Genomic DNA, 21,053 nt, shown 5'->3' on the forward strand with positions numbered 1-21,053 from the left:
CAGTAAGACACTGATGTGAGTTTCACACCTAGTTAGTTTGCAGTCTAAAAAAACACGAGTGTTAGTTAATGAAATGCATTGAGATGGCTGGAAACTTCACAGAATTGCTGAAAATTCACAGCACGCCATTCTGCCCATCATATTAGTGGTGTGATGTTTCGATGGGTCTTTTGCACTTGGCTGACTTTAATGTCGACACGAGACCGCAGATGCTGGAATCGAGAGCAATCCACTGGTAAAAATTGGTAAATTTGGTTTATTAGTGTCATATGAACAGTGGAAAAACTTTGTTTTGCAGTTCATCCATATAGATCATTTCGTCACATCAGTACGTTAAGGTGGTACAAGGGAAAAGCAATAACAGAATGCAGAATAAGGTGTTACAGTTACAGAGAAAGTGCAGGCAGACAGAGAAAGTGCAGGCAGGCAGACAATAAGGTGCAAGGCCATAGAGGTAGATTGTGAGGTCAAGAGTCTTATTGTACTAGGGGACCGTTCAATAGTCTTAACTCGCTGTCTATTTCCCTCCATAGATGCTGCTTGACCCTCTGAGTTCCTCTAGTGTTTTATGTGTTGCTCTATGTGTAATGTGATGCTTTAAGTTATTTATTATTTCTTTAAAGAATTATTGAACAAATTACAACAATATTTCTGCTCATCAATAATTGCATATTTAAAGCTGCAATAAATTCTGGTCTTAACAGCAAAGCCCAGTTCTGAAAAATGAATAAATTTCAAAAGGTTGGAGGTCTGCAGGAAGTAGTGTAAATTAAAATTTAGTTTTGCTTATGTACAATAAATATTGTGGGATGTCGGGCAAGTATAGCCTCAGTCCTAGCCTGCTGTGTGGTGTTCCTGGCACAGAGTCTGGAGCAGCCTCCACTAAAACTTTGGCTCTGTGACTTTGAAAGTTCGGGACAGGCACACGTTGCTGTTATTGAGTGTGAGGTGGGGGGGGGGGGGGGGGGGGAGACTCTGACCCTGGTCCTGACACTGACACTGGTTCCAACCCTGACCTTCTGAGCAGGAAGGGAAGACAACGTTGAGCGCTTTCCTGCAGGTAGAGAAAAGATTTCAAATGAAATTCGGGCAAGGGCTTTCAGGAACCTTTAATGAATTTGATGTTGAGTTGATCGCACCTATCGATTGGGTAGTCCATGTTTAATATGTGTTAAGTATCAGTGGAGCTTGGTTAGAGAGGAAAAATTGGCCAGGATTCCCAGTCCAGCTCTTATCTCTCCAGTGTTGGCTTCCCAACAATCTGTTACTGATTTACCCGTTCTTACAATCCCTTGTGGTTCCCTCGACAACTATAAAAACATGCTGGAGGCAAAGGAATGGGGGTTGAAAGCGTTGCTGTATGTAGTGATATTTGATACAGGCAAGGAGACGTCTGCATTCTGCATGTCTTCACAGGAGCTTCCCGAGCTGGAGAGTTGCACTGTCTAATAGATAAATGTGTCTCTGGTCCCGCTGTGTCTGTGGGAAGGCAGAGAGCTGTCAGCGATCCGCTGCAGTTAGGGGTTTTGTTTTGGGGGCCGCATTTAGCACTCCAGACAGCCAGACTGCTCCAGTTACAGTCGGACTGGCTCCAGAGTGACCTGTTTCCATTTAATTTATAAATGGGAATATATTAAAGTTCTGAAAAAAAAACACATTGAATCATTCTGGATTTTTCCAGCTGGCTGTGGAAAGAAGTAGTTTGCAGACATTCATGCCACCTGGATGTTTTAATGGATTCTGATTAGATTTTTAACCATTAGCAGGGACCCCGCTTGGCTCCTCCTGTTTTTGAGCTCCATGCAGTGATGTCACCCATAAGGACTTACTGATGACACCCAGCTCTACCTCCCAGCCACATAGTTCACCCATGTGTCCTGTCTGTCAGGCTGCTCGTCAAAGATCCCCACCATCTGGGCCGTGCCGTCTCCTCGCAGCTACCATTGGGCAGGAGGTACAGAAGCCCGAAGTCCCACACCTCCAGGTTCAAGAGCAGCTACTTCCCTTCAACCATTCTGGACCGCTGTTTACAACCACGATTCCCTTTGGGATCGGACTCGCTTCCTTGTGGAGAGACAGATGCTAGAATCTGGAGCAGAAAACAAGCTGCTGGAGGAACTCAGAAGGTCAGGCAGCGTCTGTGGAGGGAAACAGACTGTCTGGACCAGATGAAGGGCCTCAACCCATTTTAGAACATAGAACAGCACAGCACAGGCCCTTTGGCCCACCACGTTGTGCCGACCTATACAAACACCCACTCCATGATCAATCTAACCCTTCCCTCCTACACAGCCTGTAACCCTCTATTTTCTTACATCCATGTGCCTATCTAAAAGTCTTTTAAATGTTTTGACCTGGACGGTGCATTTCCCTCCACAGACGCTGCCTGACCGGCTGAGTTCCTCCAGCAGCTCGTTTCTCGCTCACTTCCCTCGTGAGGTTCCCAGCTCGCTCTGTCTCGCTTTATGACGTCGGTTCTTGTCACCAGTGTAACGCCTGCATTCTCTGTGTAAACCTGGAGGCAGAGGAACCGGATGGGCTCTAGGGCTGCAAGCTCAGCGCAGTGTGACGCTGTTTATTCCAAGACCCTTTCCAGACTCATTCTGTGCAACCTAGAGAGAAGTCAATTACGTGACACATACTCAAGGAGGTAACTGCCTTAAAGCAACAGTTAGCTTCTCAAAGCCAATATCGTTCAGAAGTCTGGCCGTGTTGTGTACTGACTTGCACCACCTCCCACCTTCCCATTGCCCTATTGATGACTGACTTGCATTGGCTCCCAGTTAAGCAGTGCCTCAGTTTTAAAATTCTCATCCTCATTTCCAGATCCTTCCATGGCCTCGCCTCTCTCTGTCTCTGGAACCTTCTCCAGCCCTCAGAAGTGTGCAGTTCTCAAATTCTGGTTGCTTCAACATTCCCAAATGTAATTGTTCCTCCAATGGGGGCCACGCTGTCAGCTCTTGAGACCTCCAGAGTTTCAACATCGCTAAACCCTTCAACCAGTCTTTTGGCCGCCTGTATTTCCTGCCGTGAGATGTTTCAGTGATGCGTCTCCTGTGAAGCACATTGCTATGGCTAATGGCAGTTGTCATTTATGGAACTGCATTCACCGTTCTGATTTGCAATCAGCATTCGGTTGGTGAGGGCAGAAATGGGGTGTGTGAAATCACAGACTTGTACTCAACCACAGACCCTCCTCGAACAAGCTAGCCCCATAGTGGGAGGGCCAGGGCATTCTGATGAAACGCTACTTCTCAAAACCCAAGTGACCAGGTAGGCAGAGTCCGAGAAACTCCCCTCGTCCCTTCCACCTCCATTGGGGAAGGCATGGAATGAGCGTGATCCATCAATGTCCCCGTCAAGTGGGTGGGGTGGTGCAGGGGTGCCGACCTCCATGGTGACGGAGCAGTGCTCAATGTCCAGGCATCGGGTTAGCCTTGTGGGTTAGTCTGCCTCTGCATTGAATTCTTCCAGTAGCTTGGCTGGGGAATGGTCGACCCTTGCAGGCCAATCCGTCTCCGTGCTTCACTGCTGGCCGGGAACTAGGATCGAGACTGGACGAGGGAGGAATCCTGTTGGGATTCCTGTTCCTCCTGGCGACCGCTGCTGGAGATTGTCGAATGCTGTATGAAATGATCTGCCATGACATCTGTACCCGGTCACCTGTACAAGATCACAGCTGCACCTGAGAATAGCTCATTAATCAGCCGTGTCAGGCCAGAAGTTAAATGTCTTTTAAAGGCGTGCAGTCTCTCCTTGGAAAGGTGACTGGGTCGGCTTTAAAGATGTGCTGTCTGACCAGTGAGAGGTTTTGAGGATAACTGACTGTCAAGCAATTGATGGATGCTGCCTTATCCATTGCAAACACTACCAGTGTCTCATGCTGCAGCTACACTAAAACTTGCACCATATCAACCAGGTTCCATTGCTCCCGTGTCAGTCCCACTCCCTGATGTTTCCCTATAGCCCTGCAATTACAGATATGTGATCAACGAGTCAGTGGTTAATACTGGATACTTGGTTTCCCAGGTGCTGCTGGTTCCATCGCTGTGTAAACTGCTCGGCTAGTGCTGCTCAGGTTTGTACAGTGATCGGAGCATCTGCAATTGTGGTATTCTCTCTTCACAGTTGGCAGTGACCAAGTGCCTTGGTTTTGAATTTGCCTGGTGTATATTGCAGCACAGAAGGTGGTGCAACTGCCCCAGAGAGACAGGTCCGTTCGTGATCTTGGGTGCTGCCTGTGTGGAGTCTGCACATTCTCCCTGTGACCACGTGGGTTTCCCCCAGGTGTTCCAGTTTCCTCCCGCGTCCCATAAATTATAAGAGCATCGAAGTCTTGGTGCAAATTTATAAAAGGCCACAGCTGGAGAGTTGTGTGCAGTTCTGGTCGCCCCGCTGTAGGAAGGATGGGGAGGGTGCAGAGGATGTTGCCTGGGGCGGAACGTTGCAGTTACACAGAGGAACTGGGCAGGCTGACTTTGTTTCCCTTGATGTGAAGGAGATTGAGGGGGAGGGACCTGACAGAGGTGTACAAGAATCAGATGGGATAGATGGTAAGAAGCATCTCCCCGCAGCAGATGTGCCTTAAATCAGAGGGCATGGACTTGGGGTAAGGGATAAGAGGTGATCTGAGGAAGAATTTTGTCACCCAAAGGTGGTTGGAGTGTGGAACGCACTGCCTGAGGGGGTGGTGGAGCAGGCACATTTGAATTGCCAAGTCGTAGAAGATCATGGACCAAGTCCAAAGAGACATTCGGATAAATACATGGATAGGAGGGGTTTAGAGGGATATGGGCCAAACGCAGGCAAATGGGACTAGCTTGGTGGGCACCATGGTCAGCATGGACGAGTTGGGCCGAAGGGCGTGCTCTGCTCTATGACTCAAAGCCGTGCAGTTTGGGGGGTTAATTGGCTGCTGTGAATTGCCCCTAGTCTAGGTGAGCAGTGGCATAATCAGTGGACAGTGAATAAGCTGTGGGAGAATGAGCACAAATTTGTCGGGGCTCCTATGTCACGACACAGTGTGGCCTTTGTGGCTGTAGCCAGTGCCCAGTGTGGGACAGGGAGGCCAATGCACATTATGTAGACCCTACACCATTATGGGGAAGACAAACCAATCCACACACCACTACATGGGGCAGTGTTAACAGCCAGGTGACCCTCGCACTAGGTTTAGCCCATACTCAATGTTGAGTGGATTGTCCACTGCATCTTGCATTTGAGTAGTGCCTTTTTAATCCAAGGGCATTTGGTGGGCATCGTTCTTTGGTTGGTGGAGGAACCATTAACAGTACGGGCTACACACATGCTCAGAGAGGCGGGGGTTTGGGGGGGTCTTCACATGGGAGAAGTGAGGGAGAGGATGAACAAAAGGAATTCTGAAAGTGAAGGTGGTGCACAGCTGCCAATCGCGGTGGGGAGTGGGAGAGAGGCAGGGCACTTGTTAAAACTCTGTCGATCTCCCACTCAGATTTTGGCTGTCTGAGGGGGATGGGTTCTGATTCTGCAGCCCTGTCTGGAAAGTGATCCTGATTTCACTCCCGAGTAGCCTTGCCTCGCCTCATTTTAAGATTGTGCCCTGCAGATGTGAATTATTATGCACTAACAATTACTTCAGCTCGTCTAACAGGAGCTGCCGTCACCCAGAACTTGTGCAGTAAAATTCAGAAAGATATTGGTTTAACTCCACTCCGCTCAGGGAATGTCTGGAGTTAGAATTTGCAGTGGATATGATTTATGATCCATGTGATGTTCCGAAAGTGCCTGTCTGATTGTTGTAACCTAAAGCACCAAGAAGATTAGTCTATTGATCTGTGTGGTTTTCTGTAAGATTTAGTGTTGAGCAACATGCATTAACATCCAAAAATGAGCTGCTGGAGGAACTCAGCGGGTCAGGCAGCATCTCTGGAGGGAAGTGGGCAGTCAACGTTTCGGGAGTCCAGATGAACGGTCTCGACCCAAAATGTCAACTGTCCATTTCCCTCCACAGGTGCTGCCTGACCCGCTGAGTTCCTCCAGCAGTTCATTTCTTGCTCCAGATTCCAGCATTTGCAGTCTCCTGTGTCTCTGTTTTATGGTGCTGACATGCTGTAGATATCTTGTCGTAAATGTTCATGGAACGAGCTTGGCTTTTTTATTTGGGGCAGTTGCATGGATGCCAACATTAACTCTGGGCCTTTACAGGTGGGCATTATTGTGGGGTTTAAGGGCAGTAGTGGAGTGAACACAAAGTGGAGAGTATTGGTGACAGGTCAGGCGGGAGGGAGTTGTGTGACCGTGTTGCCCAGGGTCAGTGTTTGGACCACTGTCCATGTGGAGTGGTTGCAGAAGAGATTTACTGGGAATGATATGGAGGGGCTTGGTGACACTAGGAGTGTCCTTGGAGCAGAGAAGGTTAAGGGGAGATTTAATACAGACGTTCGAAGCAGTGAGGTGAACTATTGGGTCTACGTTGTAATACATTCCAGTGGAGGCTGGGGGACTACTGATTTTTCTGGAACAGCCAAAACTGATGGAGTTGTGGGGAAGGGTTGGAAAATCCGGGATTACAGAATGATTCTCATACTCCTGGGCTAACTGTGCAGAGAAGTAACGTGCACATTGCCCTCTTCTTCTGAGATTTTGAAACCATCGACTGCAGTGGAATCTGTTGTGTGTCACACACGGCCCCTCCCGTACATGTCTGTTTAGTCCATGAAGTGTTTAGTAGAGAAATACTATTGGGAAACGGACGGAAAGGTGGGTTCAGTTTTCACAGAATTGGGCCCTTTGGCCCATCAAACCTATGCTAGACCATAGCAGCAAATCAAGGGTTAAACAACGGCTGTTGGCTACAGATCCTCCCTCGGTTACAAACATCCAACGTATAATAAGATTTCTTTATTAGTCGTATGTACATCGAAACACACAGTGAAACTCATCTTTTGCGTCGTGTTCTGGGGGCAGCCCGCAAGAGTCGCCACGCTTCCGGCACCGACATAGCACGCCCACAACTTCCTAATCCGTACGCCTTTGGAATGTGGGAGGAAACCGGAGCACCCGGAGGAAACCCACCCTGTACATATCCACAAGTGTCTGGGAGACCGGCGGGATGGACGGGGATGGATTTACTGACTGCTGTGGGGCTGCAGGCATCTTCTCCCGGGCGGGAATGGGGCATTTCCGTGTGCCTTCTCTCCCCACCCCCGAGCCGCAACACTCGGGGGCTGGGTGGAGCGGAGCAGAGCCAGGAGCGCTGAGCAGACTTGCCCGCTGAGTCAGTGAGGCTGACTGGCAGCCGCTCTTCCCGCACCTGCTCGCTCCCCCGTCCCCGTCACCGCCGTTTCTGTGACCCTCTCCCACACACTGCTGTTGTTCAATTCCAACTTCCGAACAGTTTGTAACCCAAACTGTTATCAGGAGTGGAATCCTGTCGTAACCTGCAGACTGCCTGTACATATCAACAGGCACCTAGTGACCCGCTGAGACTCTGAGAGGTGAGGTACTAACACAGGCCTGCCTGTTGTCATTGACCCTATTTGTAGTTGCAATTCTTGCTCTTGGGATTTAAGCACAAAGGACAGGCTGGTGTTGCAGTGCAGAGGGAGTGCAGCAGAGTTGGAGTACTGTATTTCAGCTAGGATTTTGAAGAGATCCCTGGTACAATGCCTGTTTAACACGGGACTGACAACCTGCAGGCAGTAAATGAATGCCCCGATAACTCGGTAATTTCTGATATTCCCATTGGTGGGGAGGACCACTGTTCAGAGATGTTGCTTCACTCCACGGTATCTGGGTTGCTGCTTGCCTGTCAGCGGGTCTATTTTTAAAACACTAAACATCAGAAATGATGCGTCCTTCTGCAGGCTATGGTCTCTGCATTTGGAGCACTAGCTTCAGACAGGGCAGAGGCAGTTCCCAGGAGTGTGAAATGCAATATGACCCACTGCAGTGCCCAGGCAAGCACTTCCTGGGTGCTCTCTCAAGCAGGGCTGTAGACTGGCATCGGGCACTGGTACCTCAGTGGCAGATGGCACTGAAGCCCATGCCCATCTTGTTAATTGGCAAGCGATGTCTCTAACTGCACACCCCGAGCCTCTTTGCAAGACTCTTGTTTCATTTACTACCATGGGTACAGGTTGATTCATATTATTCATATGCTGTGTCCATCATGCAAACCAGCCTCCCCTCCGTGGACTCTGCCTACACTGCCCGCTGCCTAGGGAAAGCAGCCAACATACTCAAGGACCCCTCCCACCCCAGTCACACTCTCTCCTCCCCCCTCCCATCAGATAGAAGATACAAAAGCCTGAGAGCATATGCCACCAGACTCAAGGACAGATTCTACCCCACTGTTATCAGACTCTTGAATGGACCTCTCGCGCGCTAAAAGATGAACTCTTGATCTCTCAATCTACCTTATTTGTCTACCTGCACCGCACTTTCTCTGTAACTGTAACACTATATTCTGCATTCTGTTTTCCCTTTTACTACCTCAATGTCCTTGTGTATGGAATGATCAGTCTGGATGGCACGCAAACAAAAGCTTTTCACCGTATCTCGGTACATGGGGTAACAATGCACCATAATACGAGGAGTCCCCTGTGGTCATTCACCTCTGGAATAATGTTGGGGGGCACATTGCATCTCAGAAGAAAGTAGCAGCAGCCAAGTTAGTGGCACCATGATTGGCTCTGATACACATATCTAGGCAAGCAGTAGTGGTGGGGGATTCTTAAGAAAGGAATTAGGAGGGCAATAAGGGGCCACAAAATAACCTTGACAAGTTAAATTAAGGAAAATCCCAAGATATTCCACATCAGGAGCAAGAGGGAAAGAGTGGGTCCCCACGGAGACCCAAGGGGATAATCAGAGCATGGAGCTGGGTGATGTGGGCAAGGTCTTCAATGGATATTTGTCTGTATTCACCAAGGAGAAGGACACGGAAGGTAGTGGGTTCAAGGAGGGGTACGTGGATAATCTGGAGCAGGTCAGAACTAAGGAGGAGGTGTTGGATGTCATGGGACACAAGGGTCAATAAATCCCCAGGGCCGGATGAGATCTATCCCAGGTTGCTATGAAGCAAAGGAGAAGGTAGCTGGGGCTCTGATGGGGGGGTTTTGCATCATTGTTAGCCACAGGTGAGATGCCAGAAGACTGACTGATAGATCATGTTGTTCCTTAAGGGCAGCAGAGATAAGCCAGGTAACTACAAGCCATTGAGCCTTGCATCAGTGCCAGGCAAAATGCTAAGGGATAGGATTTGGTACATTTGGAAAGGGAAGGGCTGATCAGGGATAGTCGGCGTGGCTTTGTGTGGGGGAAATCGTGTCTGACTAATTTGACTGAGTTTTTTGAGGAGGTTACTAAGAAGGTTGATGAAGGCAGGGGGAAAGATGTTGTCTGTATGGACTTTAGTAAGGCATTTGACAAGGTCCCGGATGGTGGACTGGTCCAGAAGGTTAAAGCACATGTGAGCTGTCTAATTGGATCCAAAATTGGTTTGGTGATGCGAGGCAGGGGGTGGCGGTGGAAGGAGGCTTTTCTGATTGGGAGTCTGTGACCAGTAGTGTGCTGCGGGGATCGGTGCTGGGGCCCTTGTTGACTGTGATGTATATTAATAATTTGGATGTGAATGTAGGAGGTATGATTAGTAGGTTCGCAATGTCACGAAAGTTGGTGGTGGTGTGGGCGGTGAGCAAGGTTGTCTAAGGCTACTGCAGGATGTGCATCAGATGGGAAGTTGGGTGGAGCTTTGGCAGATGGAATTTAATCCCGACAAGTGTGAGGTGATGCTTTTTGGAAAGTCAAATAGACGTAGGACATGTGCAGTAAATGGTAGGGCACTAAGGAATGTTGATAAACAGAGGGACCATTTGGGTTGAAGTCTGTTGTTTCGTGAAAGTGGCAGCACAGGTAGATGGAGTGGTGAAGAAGGCAGAGGACATGCTTGCCGTCCTAGGTCGGGGCATGGAAGGTAAAAGTGGATGTTAATATTTTGCAAATTTACAGAATGCTGGTTAGACCACATTTGGAGTATTGTGTGTTGTTCCGGTCACCACACCGTAGGAAGAATGTAGAATGTAGTCTGTGCTGGAGAGAGTGCAGAGGAGGTTCACCAGGATGTTGCCTGGATTGGAGGGCTTTAGTTGTGGGGAGAGATCGGAGAGGCTGGGCTTGTTTTCCCTGGAGCGAAGGAGGCCGAGGGGTGACGTTACAGAGGTGTGTATAAAAAAAATTATAAAATTGATAAGGTAGGTAGTCAGAATCTTTCTCCCATGGTAGGATGGTATCAGAAATGAGGGCATCAGTTTAAGGTGAGAGGGAGGTGTTTTCAAGGGGATTTGAGGGAGAAACTTTTTTTCTAATGTGGTGTGCTTGGTATCTGGAACTCGTTACTAGAGGAGGTGGTGGAATTGGATACAATCATTAAATTTAAGAGATATTTAGACAGCACTTATACAGGCAAATTATATAGGTATACAGACCTAATGCAGGCAAATGAGATTAGTGTAGATGGGTCAGAATGGATGTGGTGGACCAAAGGGCCTATTTCTGTGCTGTACAAGTCTATGACTTTGTCCAGACTGGGATTGTTTTCCAGGGGAGTGAAAGGAGACTTAAATGAGGTATAACAACATTACAAGAGGCCTGGATAATGTGAACAGGAAAGATCTCTTGGGTGAATGTTAATTGGCAGAAGGTTGAGAAGGGAGTTGAGGAATTCTTTCCTAAATGTGGGTGGGGATCTGGAGCTCGGCACTGGGGTCAGAAACCCGAAACCACATTTAAAATTATGTCTGGATGAGAACGTGAACTACAAGGCTGCTGACCAAGGGCCGAGAGGTGTTGGTGAACCTCAGCAGCTACGTTTCTAACCAGTCTCACAATGGGCTGAATGGCCTATGATTCTATTGTTAGGTGAGTAATACAACTGCTGCTGTTCTGAGAGGTAGAATATAGAAGTTGGGATGTTAACTTGAAGTTGTACAAGATGTTAGTGAGGCTGCATTTGGAATATTGTGTTCAGTTTTAGTTACCCTGCTATAGGAAAGATGCCATTAAGCTGGAAAGAGTGTGGAGAAGATTTATGAGGATGTTGCTGGGACTCGGGACTGCGTTATGGAGAGAGCTTGAGCAGGTTGGGACTTTATTCATTGGAGTGTAGGAGACTGAGTGGTGATCTGATAGAAGCTTATAAAATCATGAGTGCCATAGGGTGAATGCGCAGTCTTTCTCCTAAATTTTCTGGTTGGGAATCAAGAACTAGCAGGCATAGGTTTGTGAGATGGGAGAGATTTAATAGGAACCTGGGGTGGGGTGGGGGGGGACCTTATTCATCCAGAGGGTGGTCTGTACATGGAAGGAGCTGCCGGAGGCAGTGGTTGAGGCAGGTACATGAACAACATTTAATAGGCACTTGGACAGGTACACGAGAGGGGAGAGATTTGGGCCAGACGTGAGCAGATGGAAAGATGGGAAGCTTGGTCAGCATGGACCAATTGGGCTGAAGGGCCTGTTTCCATGCTGTATGACTATGAGATCGGTAGAGTGCATAAAACAGCAGTTTTTAAACCCACTTTACCTGATCTTAGGAATGTTTTACATCACCACTAAGGGCCATTTCCAAGTCTTGACATCCTTTGATGAGCTCAAAACTTTTCTTTCAACAAAACGCAAATTCTTCATAGGAACGCTGCCGTTGTAGACATCTATGCTGTGATTATGTTTGCTCAAGATTTTCTGATGCATTGACAAGCAGCTACTTGGAGGATCTGTTACATTTTCCCCATAGGTTGAAGTCCAAGCTATAACTCGATGGCTGGGTGAAATGTGATGGTGTGGAATGAGCTATGCCTGTCTAATATTAGTTAGTCTCTTATTCAGATTCTCCTTTACACCAAGTCCCAGAAGTGGTGCTGCAGGATATGAATGAATGAGCATTTAACCTAGAGTTCCCCTGGTTAAAACAATAAGATAAATGAAGCCGGAAAGTCATATTACGGACTAGGTTACTATTGGTGAATGTCCTTTTAAGATAATGCATAGCGGTGTGTGTGTGTGGCGTGGTTACGACAACAGAACATAAAGGACGTAATGACGTTTTTGGAGCAGACAGTCGGAGTCAGTCAGAGAGATGAGAGAGAGAGACACCAGCTTGCTAGTCTCTATCGATGGATGAAAAACAATAACTGTGTCTGTCACTACAATCCACATATGGATATTTGGAGTAATCCAGTGGAATCCACTTTGTCGTTGACCTGTAGAAGGAAACAGGTATTTGTGTGGATGGCCACGTCTCAGATGCTTTTCTGGGTGGCAGATGCTTCAGAAGAAAGTGGTGGAGTAGTCACTGCTGAGTAGACACTGAAGTGTCGTTTGGGTTCCATCGTGGAACATTTGGATTTCGTAATTACTCTCTATTTTCTCTACGTTTTGTCTTCAGACAACGGTGGTTGTTGAAGAAGCGTTTGCTCATGTTTCACCTTACGGCTTGCTGAACTTGACCTTTGAGAACCATTCCTGGACTTGTGTGTGGCAAATTCCCAAACTCCACTACGAGTTTAGTTTTTGGGGTTAATGTTTAAGATCTAACATTTTTACTTCTAACATTCTAAGATTTTTACTTTTATTTTTCTTATAAAATAGTTTTACCACTCATACATAACACGGAGTGTTTCTTTTGTTGCTGGTTCGTGACACAAGTTTCTTGTCATATGCACAAGTCCATGTGTGCACAGGTGCAATGAAAAACTTACCTGCAGCAGCATCACAGGCACATAGCATTAGGAACACAACATTCACAAGAAAAATCTAAATTAAACATAAATTATACAAGAAAGAACAGAATTAGAACAAAAAAAAATAAAGTGTAGTGCAAAGTGCAATACTGAGGTAGTGATTAGGGTTGTGCCGGTTGGTTCAAGAACCAAATGGTTGAAGGGAAGTAGCTGTTCTTGAACCTGGTGGTGTAGGCCTTCGGGCTTCTGTACCTCCTGCCTGACAGTAGCTGCGAGAAGATGGCATGGCCCGGATGGTGGGGATCCTTGATGATGGATGTTGCCTTCTTGAGGCAGCGCTTCCTGTAGATACTCCCGATGGTGGGGAGGGATGTGCCCATGATGTATTGGGCTGGGTCCACTACTCTCTGCAGCTTCTTACATTCTGCACATTTGAATTGCCGTACCAGATCGTGATACAATCAGTCAGGATACTTTCAACATATGTAGAAGTTTGTTAGACTGTTTGGTGATGAGTCAAGCCTCCTTAACCTAACAAAGTAAAGATGCTGGCGCGCCTCCCTTGTGGTTGCATCTGTGTGCTGGGCCCAGGACAGGTTGTCCGATATGTTAACGCCCAGGAATTTAAAGCTGCTGACTCTCTCCACTGTGGATTTACCCCAATGTAGACTGGTACATGTTTGCCCTCCTTCCCCTTCCTGAAGTCAACAATCGGTTCTTTTCCAAAACAAAAAGAGGAGAGAAATTTCTCTTGAACAGGGAAGTGTGAGTGTTACAATGGGTAACCATGATGTGTAGATCATGCCTTCAAAAGATGAAATAAAGTTTGCTGAGTAATTGGGTACTTAAAAGTATTATAAAAATTGTGCTAATTTATAGCATCTTTTTATCAAGGTAAAGTTTCTGGGATCTGTAACCAAATTTATATCCTGGTAAAGTAGTACTGTATCCGTCATTGTTGAAGGAGTGGAACACCTGATTCATTGTACTGGCTTCATCAAACTAAAAGCCGCAGCGCTGTTTGAGGTAGATGGGAGATTGTAAAACCCTGAGTGTCTGCAGTCTGTGAACAGGAGGAAGGTTTACATAACTTTCCAGTTTTAAAGTGGTTAAAACTATACTTGAAATGTTGGTATTATCAATTCCTCTTAAACCTATGACTACAATTGTTGTACATAAAAGCCATCGAGAACTTCAGGAGGTTGATGTTTGCTCTCTGATGATACTGGATGCATTTGCAATGCAAAACTGACTGGGACAATGCATTTCTAACCTGGGTGTAAAAGTCAAAGCAAGTTGTTATGAATTAAACATGACTGCTCATGTTTGATCTGTCTGGTCTCACTTTTGTTTATGATTGAATTTTGGCCCACTTGATGAACACTATTTTATTTAAAAAGACGATCTCAAATCTTTGGAGTACTTATTCTGGAGCTCCATAAGTTTATATGAAATATCATCTGAACATATTTGGCATTCCTTCCTCCTGTGACCTCAGTAAGTAAAACTCTGTTGTACCATATTAGGATATATCAAATCACTCTGGTCCCTTTTTATACATACAGTTGTGCATCCACTTGCTTCAAAGGTTTGTGGCCTCCATCTACTACCACTCAGTCTCCCCATGTTTGCTCAGCATAAAGAAATCTTTTACGTGCTTTCTCTAAGGATTATTTTGTGAATTTGAGAATTCCTTCTCTGTGCTCCTGTCCTTTCTCAGTCTATCTCTCAAAAGATGTCAGCACCCATCCATTGGTGCCTTGTGCAGAGTGAAGCACTGGGTGAGACACTTTGCATGTGACATAGTTCCCTTTGGTCTGGTGCAGCGAATGCAAAAGATAGAACTCCACTCATCCTATTTCCTGACTCCGACATCCAATACTGCTCAAAGCCGGTTACTTGGTATTTTATCCTGTGCACTAAATGGTTGCTGCAATTGCACCTCGCTTGGTAAAATGAAGCATTTTCCTTTGCGTTACTAGGATTCTGAGAAGCAAAACGGTTGGAAGCTACCCTGCCCATTGTCTGTTCTGCCATTTGGGGAGATCCTGGCTGTTCTGTGATCTAACGCCATGTACCAGCCTTTCCATGGGAATGTTCCCTTTTGGACACAGGGCTCTTGAAGGTTGTGGAGGTTCACATCTGTTTGCCACAATGATCCAGAGTGGTTTCTAATCCCATTGTGTCACTTGAGTAGTTGTGGCCCCAACTCTGATTCTCCTGCAGGACGTGCTGGTCACACCCGATGTCCTTCCTGTCTTCTGTCACTTGGCGTATTCTCAACTTGTATTCAGTTCTGTGAGCTTCAGTATTAACTCACGGTTCCTTGTGAGGGATTTTATCAAATGTCTTCAGGAAGTCCATATAAATCCATTGTCATTCCACTGCCCATTATTTTAAGATCTCTCTCCACCAGGCATGACCTCCTCTTTACAAGTCTTGTGTTCAGTCACTGTCACTAATAACCTGGACTTGTAATTCCCTGGAAATGGTTTAGGTTAACTGGTCTACAGTTCCCTGGTTCTGTCTTTCACCTTGTTAACTAGCTATTAACTATTAACTAGCTGAGTGGTATGGTTAATCTTCACTGCTGGCAGAGGACTAATTACAGATCTTTTCCGTAGGTGTATACTCAGGGCACCTGCAACACTCACCCACTTCCTTTAAAGCCATGGATACAAGCCAGCTGGTCCTGTTGGTTTGTCTCTCTTTAGAGTCCCTATCATCTTCATTGTTGGCGTTATTCTTCAGTTAACATTGTTGAATCTCTGATTTAGATATCAATGCAATCGAATTATTCAAAGATTATAATTCAGCATTGGACAAGTTGGGCCAAAAGCCCTGTTTCCGTGCTGTATTACTCTATAAACAGAACTTAGTTATTTTGCAACAGACAAAATAAATTAATGGTTGAATATTAATCAACAATTTTCCACTTCAGAGAGTGGGGTAAAATATAGCTGATAAAAGAGCATTAAGGTGTCATTTAAAGTTACAATGGTGCTGAAGCAAGAGAATATATTCCTGGTTCCATACTGAAAGCGCTTCATCACCAGTGGAAGGGTGACTCTGTGATGGGGAAAGATGTAAACATGTTCTTGCAAAATTGCTGCATCTCCAACTTTCAGACTAACGCCATATTTAACCAGTTAGGTTGACCTTTGTGTTTTTTTTAGTAGAGTTAAGAGAGGATTATCTCACCCAGTGGAGGTGGTGCTGTGATCCATACCACCTCCTGCAGACCCAGTCACAGTACAACAGCTGGTGCCTCGTACAACAGCATGAGCAGCAGCCACCCAGCACAACCACTGCCACAATGGCTCTGCATTGCTTTATTTCCTGGGACCTCGAGGCTTGCAGTCCTCCAGCAGGCTGCTGAGATTGCTGGTCTGACTGAGTGGGGCACGTATCAGCTTGCCCTTTCCCAGGGCAACTGTTCATCCTCCCACCACTGCCATTCTGACAGACCTTCGCTGGGGGCTCTTGGGGTGATGTAGTCCAGAGCCAGGCTTCCTGGGCACTAGGCTGCTCACAGGTACCCATCGTGACCTTATACAACCTCCCAAGCAATTCACCAGCTTGGTTGTGGCATCAAGGAAGCACCTTATCGAGGTTTATTAAATCATGGGGGGCATAAATAAGGTGAATATAGACTTAGCCAAAGTCTTTTTCCCAGGGTAGGGCAGTCCAAGACTAAAGGTCATTGGTTCAAAGTGAGAGGGAAAAGATCTAAAAAGGATTTGAGGGGCAACTTTTTCCACACAGGGTGGTGGGTGTGTGGAACGAGCCGCCAGAGGAGGGGGTGGAGTGGGTAGAACTACGACGTTTGGAGAATTACACGGATAGGAAAGGGTTAGAGGGATTTGGGCCAAAGGCAGGTAAATGGAACTAGCTCAGTAAGGCAACTTGGTGGCCATGGACCAGTTGGGCCGAAGGGCGTTTCTGTGCCGTATGACTCGATGACTATCTGCCAAAAGTGACTGAGGGAGTGCGCAGGAGTGCGGATTTGGTCATGATTGTGTGTGTAAAAATAACGTGTTGGTTTCCGTAGCTCCAGATCTTGTGGTTTGTGTAGGAGGGGACGCTGGGATGGTCGGTAACAGGGATGGTTACGTGGGAGCTGTGTCGCCATGGGGATTTGGGTTTCCCTGCCATGTCAATGCCCATGGGCAGAGGGTGTCACCACAGTCGGCGTCTCTTGCTCAACACGAATCACCACTGAAGCTGGTGAGAAGCTGCTATTTACGTGGCCAGGGGGAAATTCTGGGTGGTTCAGCAACATTGTGAAGACATTTCAGTGGGAATAGAACAAGGACCAGGGACATTAGGACCAAAAATACTCGCATTCTTGTTCAACTTGCGTTGTCACAGAGACCCTGGATTCAGATGATCAGACTGATCATGGATGCCATTTTCCCTCACAACATAGAAGGGGGCCGTTCAGCCCATCGAGTCTATGCCAGTTCTCAGAGCAGTCCCAACAATTCCATTCCCTGACAACCGATTCTTTCTCCCACCACCTAAATGCACCAGGGGTAACTTACAGTGGCCTATCTGGGATGTGGGAGGAGACCAGCATGAATGGAGGCAACCCACACAGTCACAGAGAACGCACAAGCACTACACTGATGGCTCCAGAGATCAGTTTTGAACCCGGGTCGTTGAAGCTGAGAGACAGCCACCCTGCCAATGATGTCACTCTGTCGCCTATACTGTGTCTGCTTGCCCCTGCAGAGGATGAGAAAGTCCTGTCTTAAGCTGAGGGGATGGCTGCTCCAAACAGGATGTCCTACCACTGTGGCTTCCAAACTAAGATAATGCCAGAGTGTCTGACTCAAGTTGGAGGTCAAATGTGAGCAGCATGCAGACCTCTGTTTTATTGTCTGTCATTCCAGACCTCTGCAGTTTGTGTTCTTTGGTATGGCCCAAGTTCAAAATCCAAATTCTGGCTCAAAACCCAGTTGTGGGTTGTAAATGAAATTCTGCTGGATGCCAGAGTCCAGGTCCTGTGTTTGGATTCGAGCTCTGGAGGGTTGACTGATACTTGTTGCGCAGCGATCGTTGTGTCTGTTTTTGTTGGTGTCCTGCTGTTGTTGGTTGATGAAGCATGGCGTGTCAGGGATGTAACGGTGGATAGATATTGTGGGCGTAAACCTTTTGGGCCAGTTTTGCCCCTCTGCACACCAAAGATGCAAAAGCCTGAGAACACACACCACCAGGCTTAAGGACAGCTTCTATCCTGCTGTTATAAGACTATTGAACGGTCCCCTAGTACGATCAGACCTCACAATCTACCTCGTTATGTCCTTGCACCTTATTGTCTGCCTGCACTGCACTTTCTCTGTAACTGTAACACGTTAATCTGCATTCTGTTATTGTTTTCCTTTGTACTACCTCAATGCACTGATGTGATGAAATGATCTGTATGGATGGCATGTAAAACAAAGGCTTTTTTTCTGTGCTTGGTACATGTGACAATAATAAACCAATTTACACCAAAATTGCTTGGCTGATCAAGAGTGTCTGTATCACTGGTTTCATGATTTTCCAACGTCTGCATAAACCAGCAGCACTTCCTGGTTTATGCCATTAGCTGGAGAGTGGCAGGCTCTGTATGCATCACATTAAGACAGTGACAACCCCTGTTGGAGCCACGTTAGATTTAAAGGACGCAAGCGCGCAAACGTAAGCAAATAGGACTTGCCCCCGCTGTGCAGAGCTGTTAACCCGTGTGCGGTCCACCCTGAGTGTTAGTGGCGCATGTGAGCCAGTTTGACTAGGCAAGCTGCAGTTGGGTGTTACACATGGTTCGATGCGCACGATCTGCCTGCTTTGTACAAGTTTAGACTCAGAATGTGCAAGGGAAAATTGTCTTAGGCATGTTGTAATGTCCCTGTTCTGTTTAGCCAAAGAGTTGATACTACAGTGCTCATTTCTCTATGCATCGTATGAGTGAAATGTGTCTGAACTTCTGGGCCACATGTACCGGAACTAGCATGAAACAAAGGAAACAGGATGTTCTTCACTCTGGGTAATTACTTTGTTTTTACAGTAATGCTGAATATTTGATGATGTGAGAATAAATCCACTGGTCAAAAAGCAGCGAATAACTGGTAACTGCTGAAGTTTTTGGATTGCATACTTAGATGGGGATCAAACAGGATATGTCATAAATCCTATAAATATAAAATAATCTGAGCTTTTACAAAGTTGCAGGACTTGGAGCCTTGGAAATGGGGCGTTTGTTTCCTTGATTCTTGGCAGTGGTTTCTCTTTCAAGTAGTTAATTAGGCAAAGAATGAGTGACATCCAGAGATGACCTGCGTGCAGCCTTTCTGTGCCATGTTCTCCTCTGACAGATGTAGCACGTGGAATGACTGTGTGTAGCACCTGAGTGTGTCTGGGATAACAGGCTGTGATGGAGGAGGAGGAGGACAACATTTGACATGAAACCTGTTGTGAGCAATGGCTTAGAGGGAGCTGTAAATGCTTCAGGGAACCTGATCCACAGTGTCAGGCTGACCCCATCTGGTTCAGATTGGTATGTAATCTTTCCAGATTTCCTTTACAATTTGCTGGATATTGGAGGTTTCCTGAATCCAGATGTTTTAATCCAGATAAAATTTCTATTCAGCCCATTACTCTTTTTTTCCATTGAGCCACTTCAATCCGACGACCTTGTCCAACCTTCTGGTAGGTGACGAGTCCCTCACACCATTGGCTGTCCTTCATCTGGGATCAGTGATCATTAACAATTCAACTATCGGGAGGAAGCCTGTCCTCAGCCACATGTCTACACTTACAGTTTCCATTCAGTTCATTCACAAGAACCAAGCCTTATAATTAAGCTCAGTTGCCCAAAGTTAACGAGGTCCAGCCACCTCGCTGCCGGTATTAGTCCGATCAGCTCGCTCAGTGCAGATCATGAGTGAGCCAGTAGGAGGGGCTGTGTTCTGCTCGTGACAACTCAGGCACAGGTTGGGTTGGCAGTCAGATGTTCAATGAAAAGAGGTGAGGGGAGGGTGAATCTTAGTAGTCATTAGATGATAGGGGTTTGTTTTGCATTTTAAAACATACTGCATTGGTTTGTTAGAGCATCTGTCATTCCCAGTTTGGCGTGGTTATCCCACATATCCCAGGACAGGGGAGTGGACCATCCGGCCACTCGAGCTTGTTCTGCACGTCATAGCTGATTTGACCTTGACCTCCGGCTCCACTTTCCTGCTAGTTTCCCACAACCCTCGATTTCCCCACAGTTCATAACATGTGTCAGTCTCTGACTGAATATCTCTGTCAGATATATACTGTGGCTCTGTGACAGAAAATTCCAAAGACTACCACATCTGGCAGAAGGAATTGTTCCTCTTTCTCTGTCGTAATGGATGACCCCTTGTTCTGAGAGGGTCTCGGTTCCCCAGTGAGGGGAAATACCTTCCTGGCATCTCCCTCAAAATCTTTTATTTTCCAGTAAGATCACTACATACACAGACCAGTACAGCACAGGAACAGGCCCTTTAGCCCACCATGTCTGTGCCGAACACGGTGCCAAATTAAACTAAATCCTTTCTGCCTGCCCATGGTCCACATCCCTCCATTCCCCGCATACTCATGTCTTTTTAAAAACCCCTTAAACACCACTATTGTACCTGCTTTCACCACTACCCAGTCAGCCTGTTCCAGGCACCCACCACTCTGTGTTTTAAATAAAAAACTTCCCCCTCGCACATCTCCTTTAAACTTTCTCACCTTAAATGCACGTCCTCTAGTATTAAACACTATCTTCTACTAAGCTACGATGAGTATAGGATCAAACTGCTCCACTATTTTTTTCAAAAGACGTCACTTCATTTCAGGACTCGACCTTGTGAACCCAGTGATGCAAGTAATATCCCTCATTAAGTACGGAGACCAGAACTGTACACAGTGCTCCCGCTGCCAACTCACCCACACCCCATACAGTTGAAGCACGATATCATTAGGTTTATACTCAATCCCCCTCTTGCAGTAATGGCCAACATTCCAGAGACCAGAGTGACACAAAGAAGCCCACCAGTTTGTAAAGGATCTGCAGTTTTACCAAGGCTCATCAACAAAATGTCTGTGTTACAGTACATCAGCAGGAGTATTTGGAAGCTTGCCAATGTAAACCAGCATACAGCTGGACTCTCCACCTTAGTCCCTGCCTCTGCCAAGGCCTTTGCTCCTTGATCCAAAGGTTTCTCATTAGCAATTACTGATGCCTTGAGTAAAACAGGATCTGTGTGCACAAGATGTTATATATACAATGCAGTAAATTCCATTTAGCCACTATGGTTACCGGACTTCAGACTGTGG

The 21,053-nt window shown here is 46.6% G+C and overlaps 1 protein-coding gene across 6 annotated transcripts in view; it reads left to right on the forward strand.

Moving 5' to 3' along the window:
* Positions 1–21,053, forward strand: part of LOC127584274 (zinc finger MIZ domain-containing protein 1-like) — a 239,396-nt gene that overhangs the window by 120,706 nt on the left and 97,637 nt on the right. Inside the window, exon 1 of one of the 6 annotated variants that reach the window (XM_052040927.1) lies at positions 18,620–18,750. The exons of the other annotated variants lie outside the window; for them this stretch is intronic. Coding sequence (XP_051896887.1) covers positions 18,735–18,750 — 16 coding nt within the window. The 5' untranslated portion in view covers positions 18,620–18,734. Of the gene's footprint in view, positions 1–18,619; positions 18,751–21,053 lie in introns of those variants that run through there. 6 annotated transcript variants of the gene reach the window in all.

Source organism: Pristis pectinata, chromosome 29 (genome assembly GCF_009764475.1).
Source record: "Pristis pectinata isolate sPriPec2 chromosome 29, sPriPec2.1.pri, whole genome shotgun sequence".
In the NCBI taxonomy this organism is placed as follows: Eukaryota; Metazoa; Chordata; class Chondrichthyes; order Rhinopristiformes; family Pristidae; genus Pristis; species Pristis pectinata.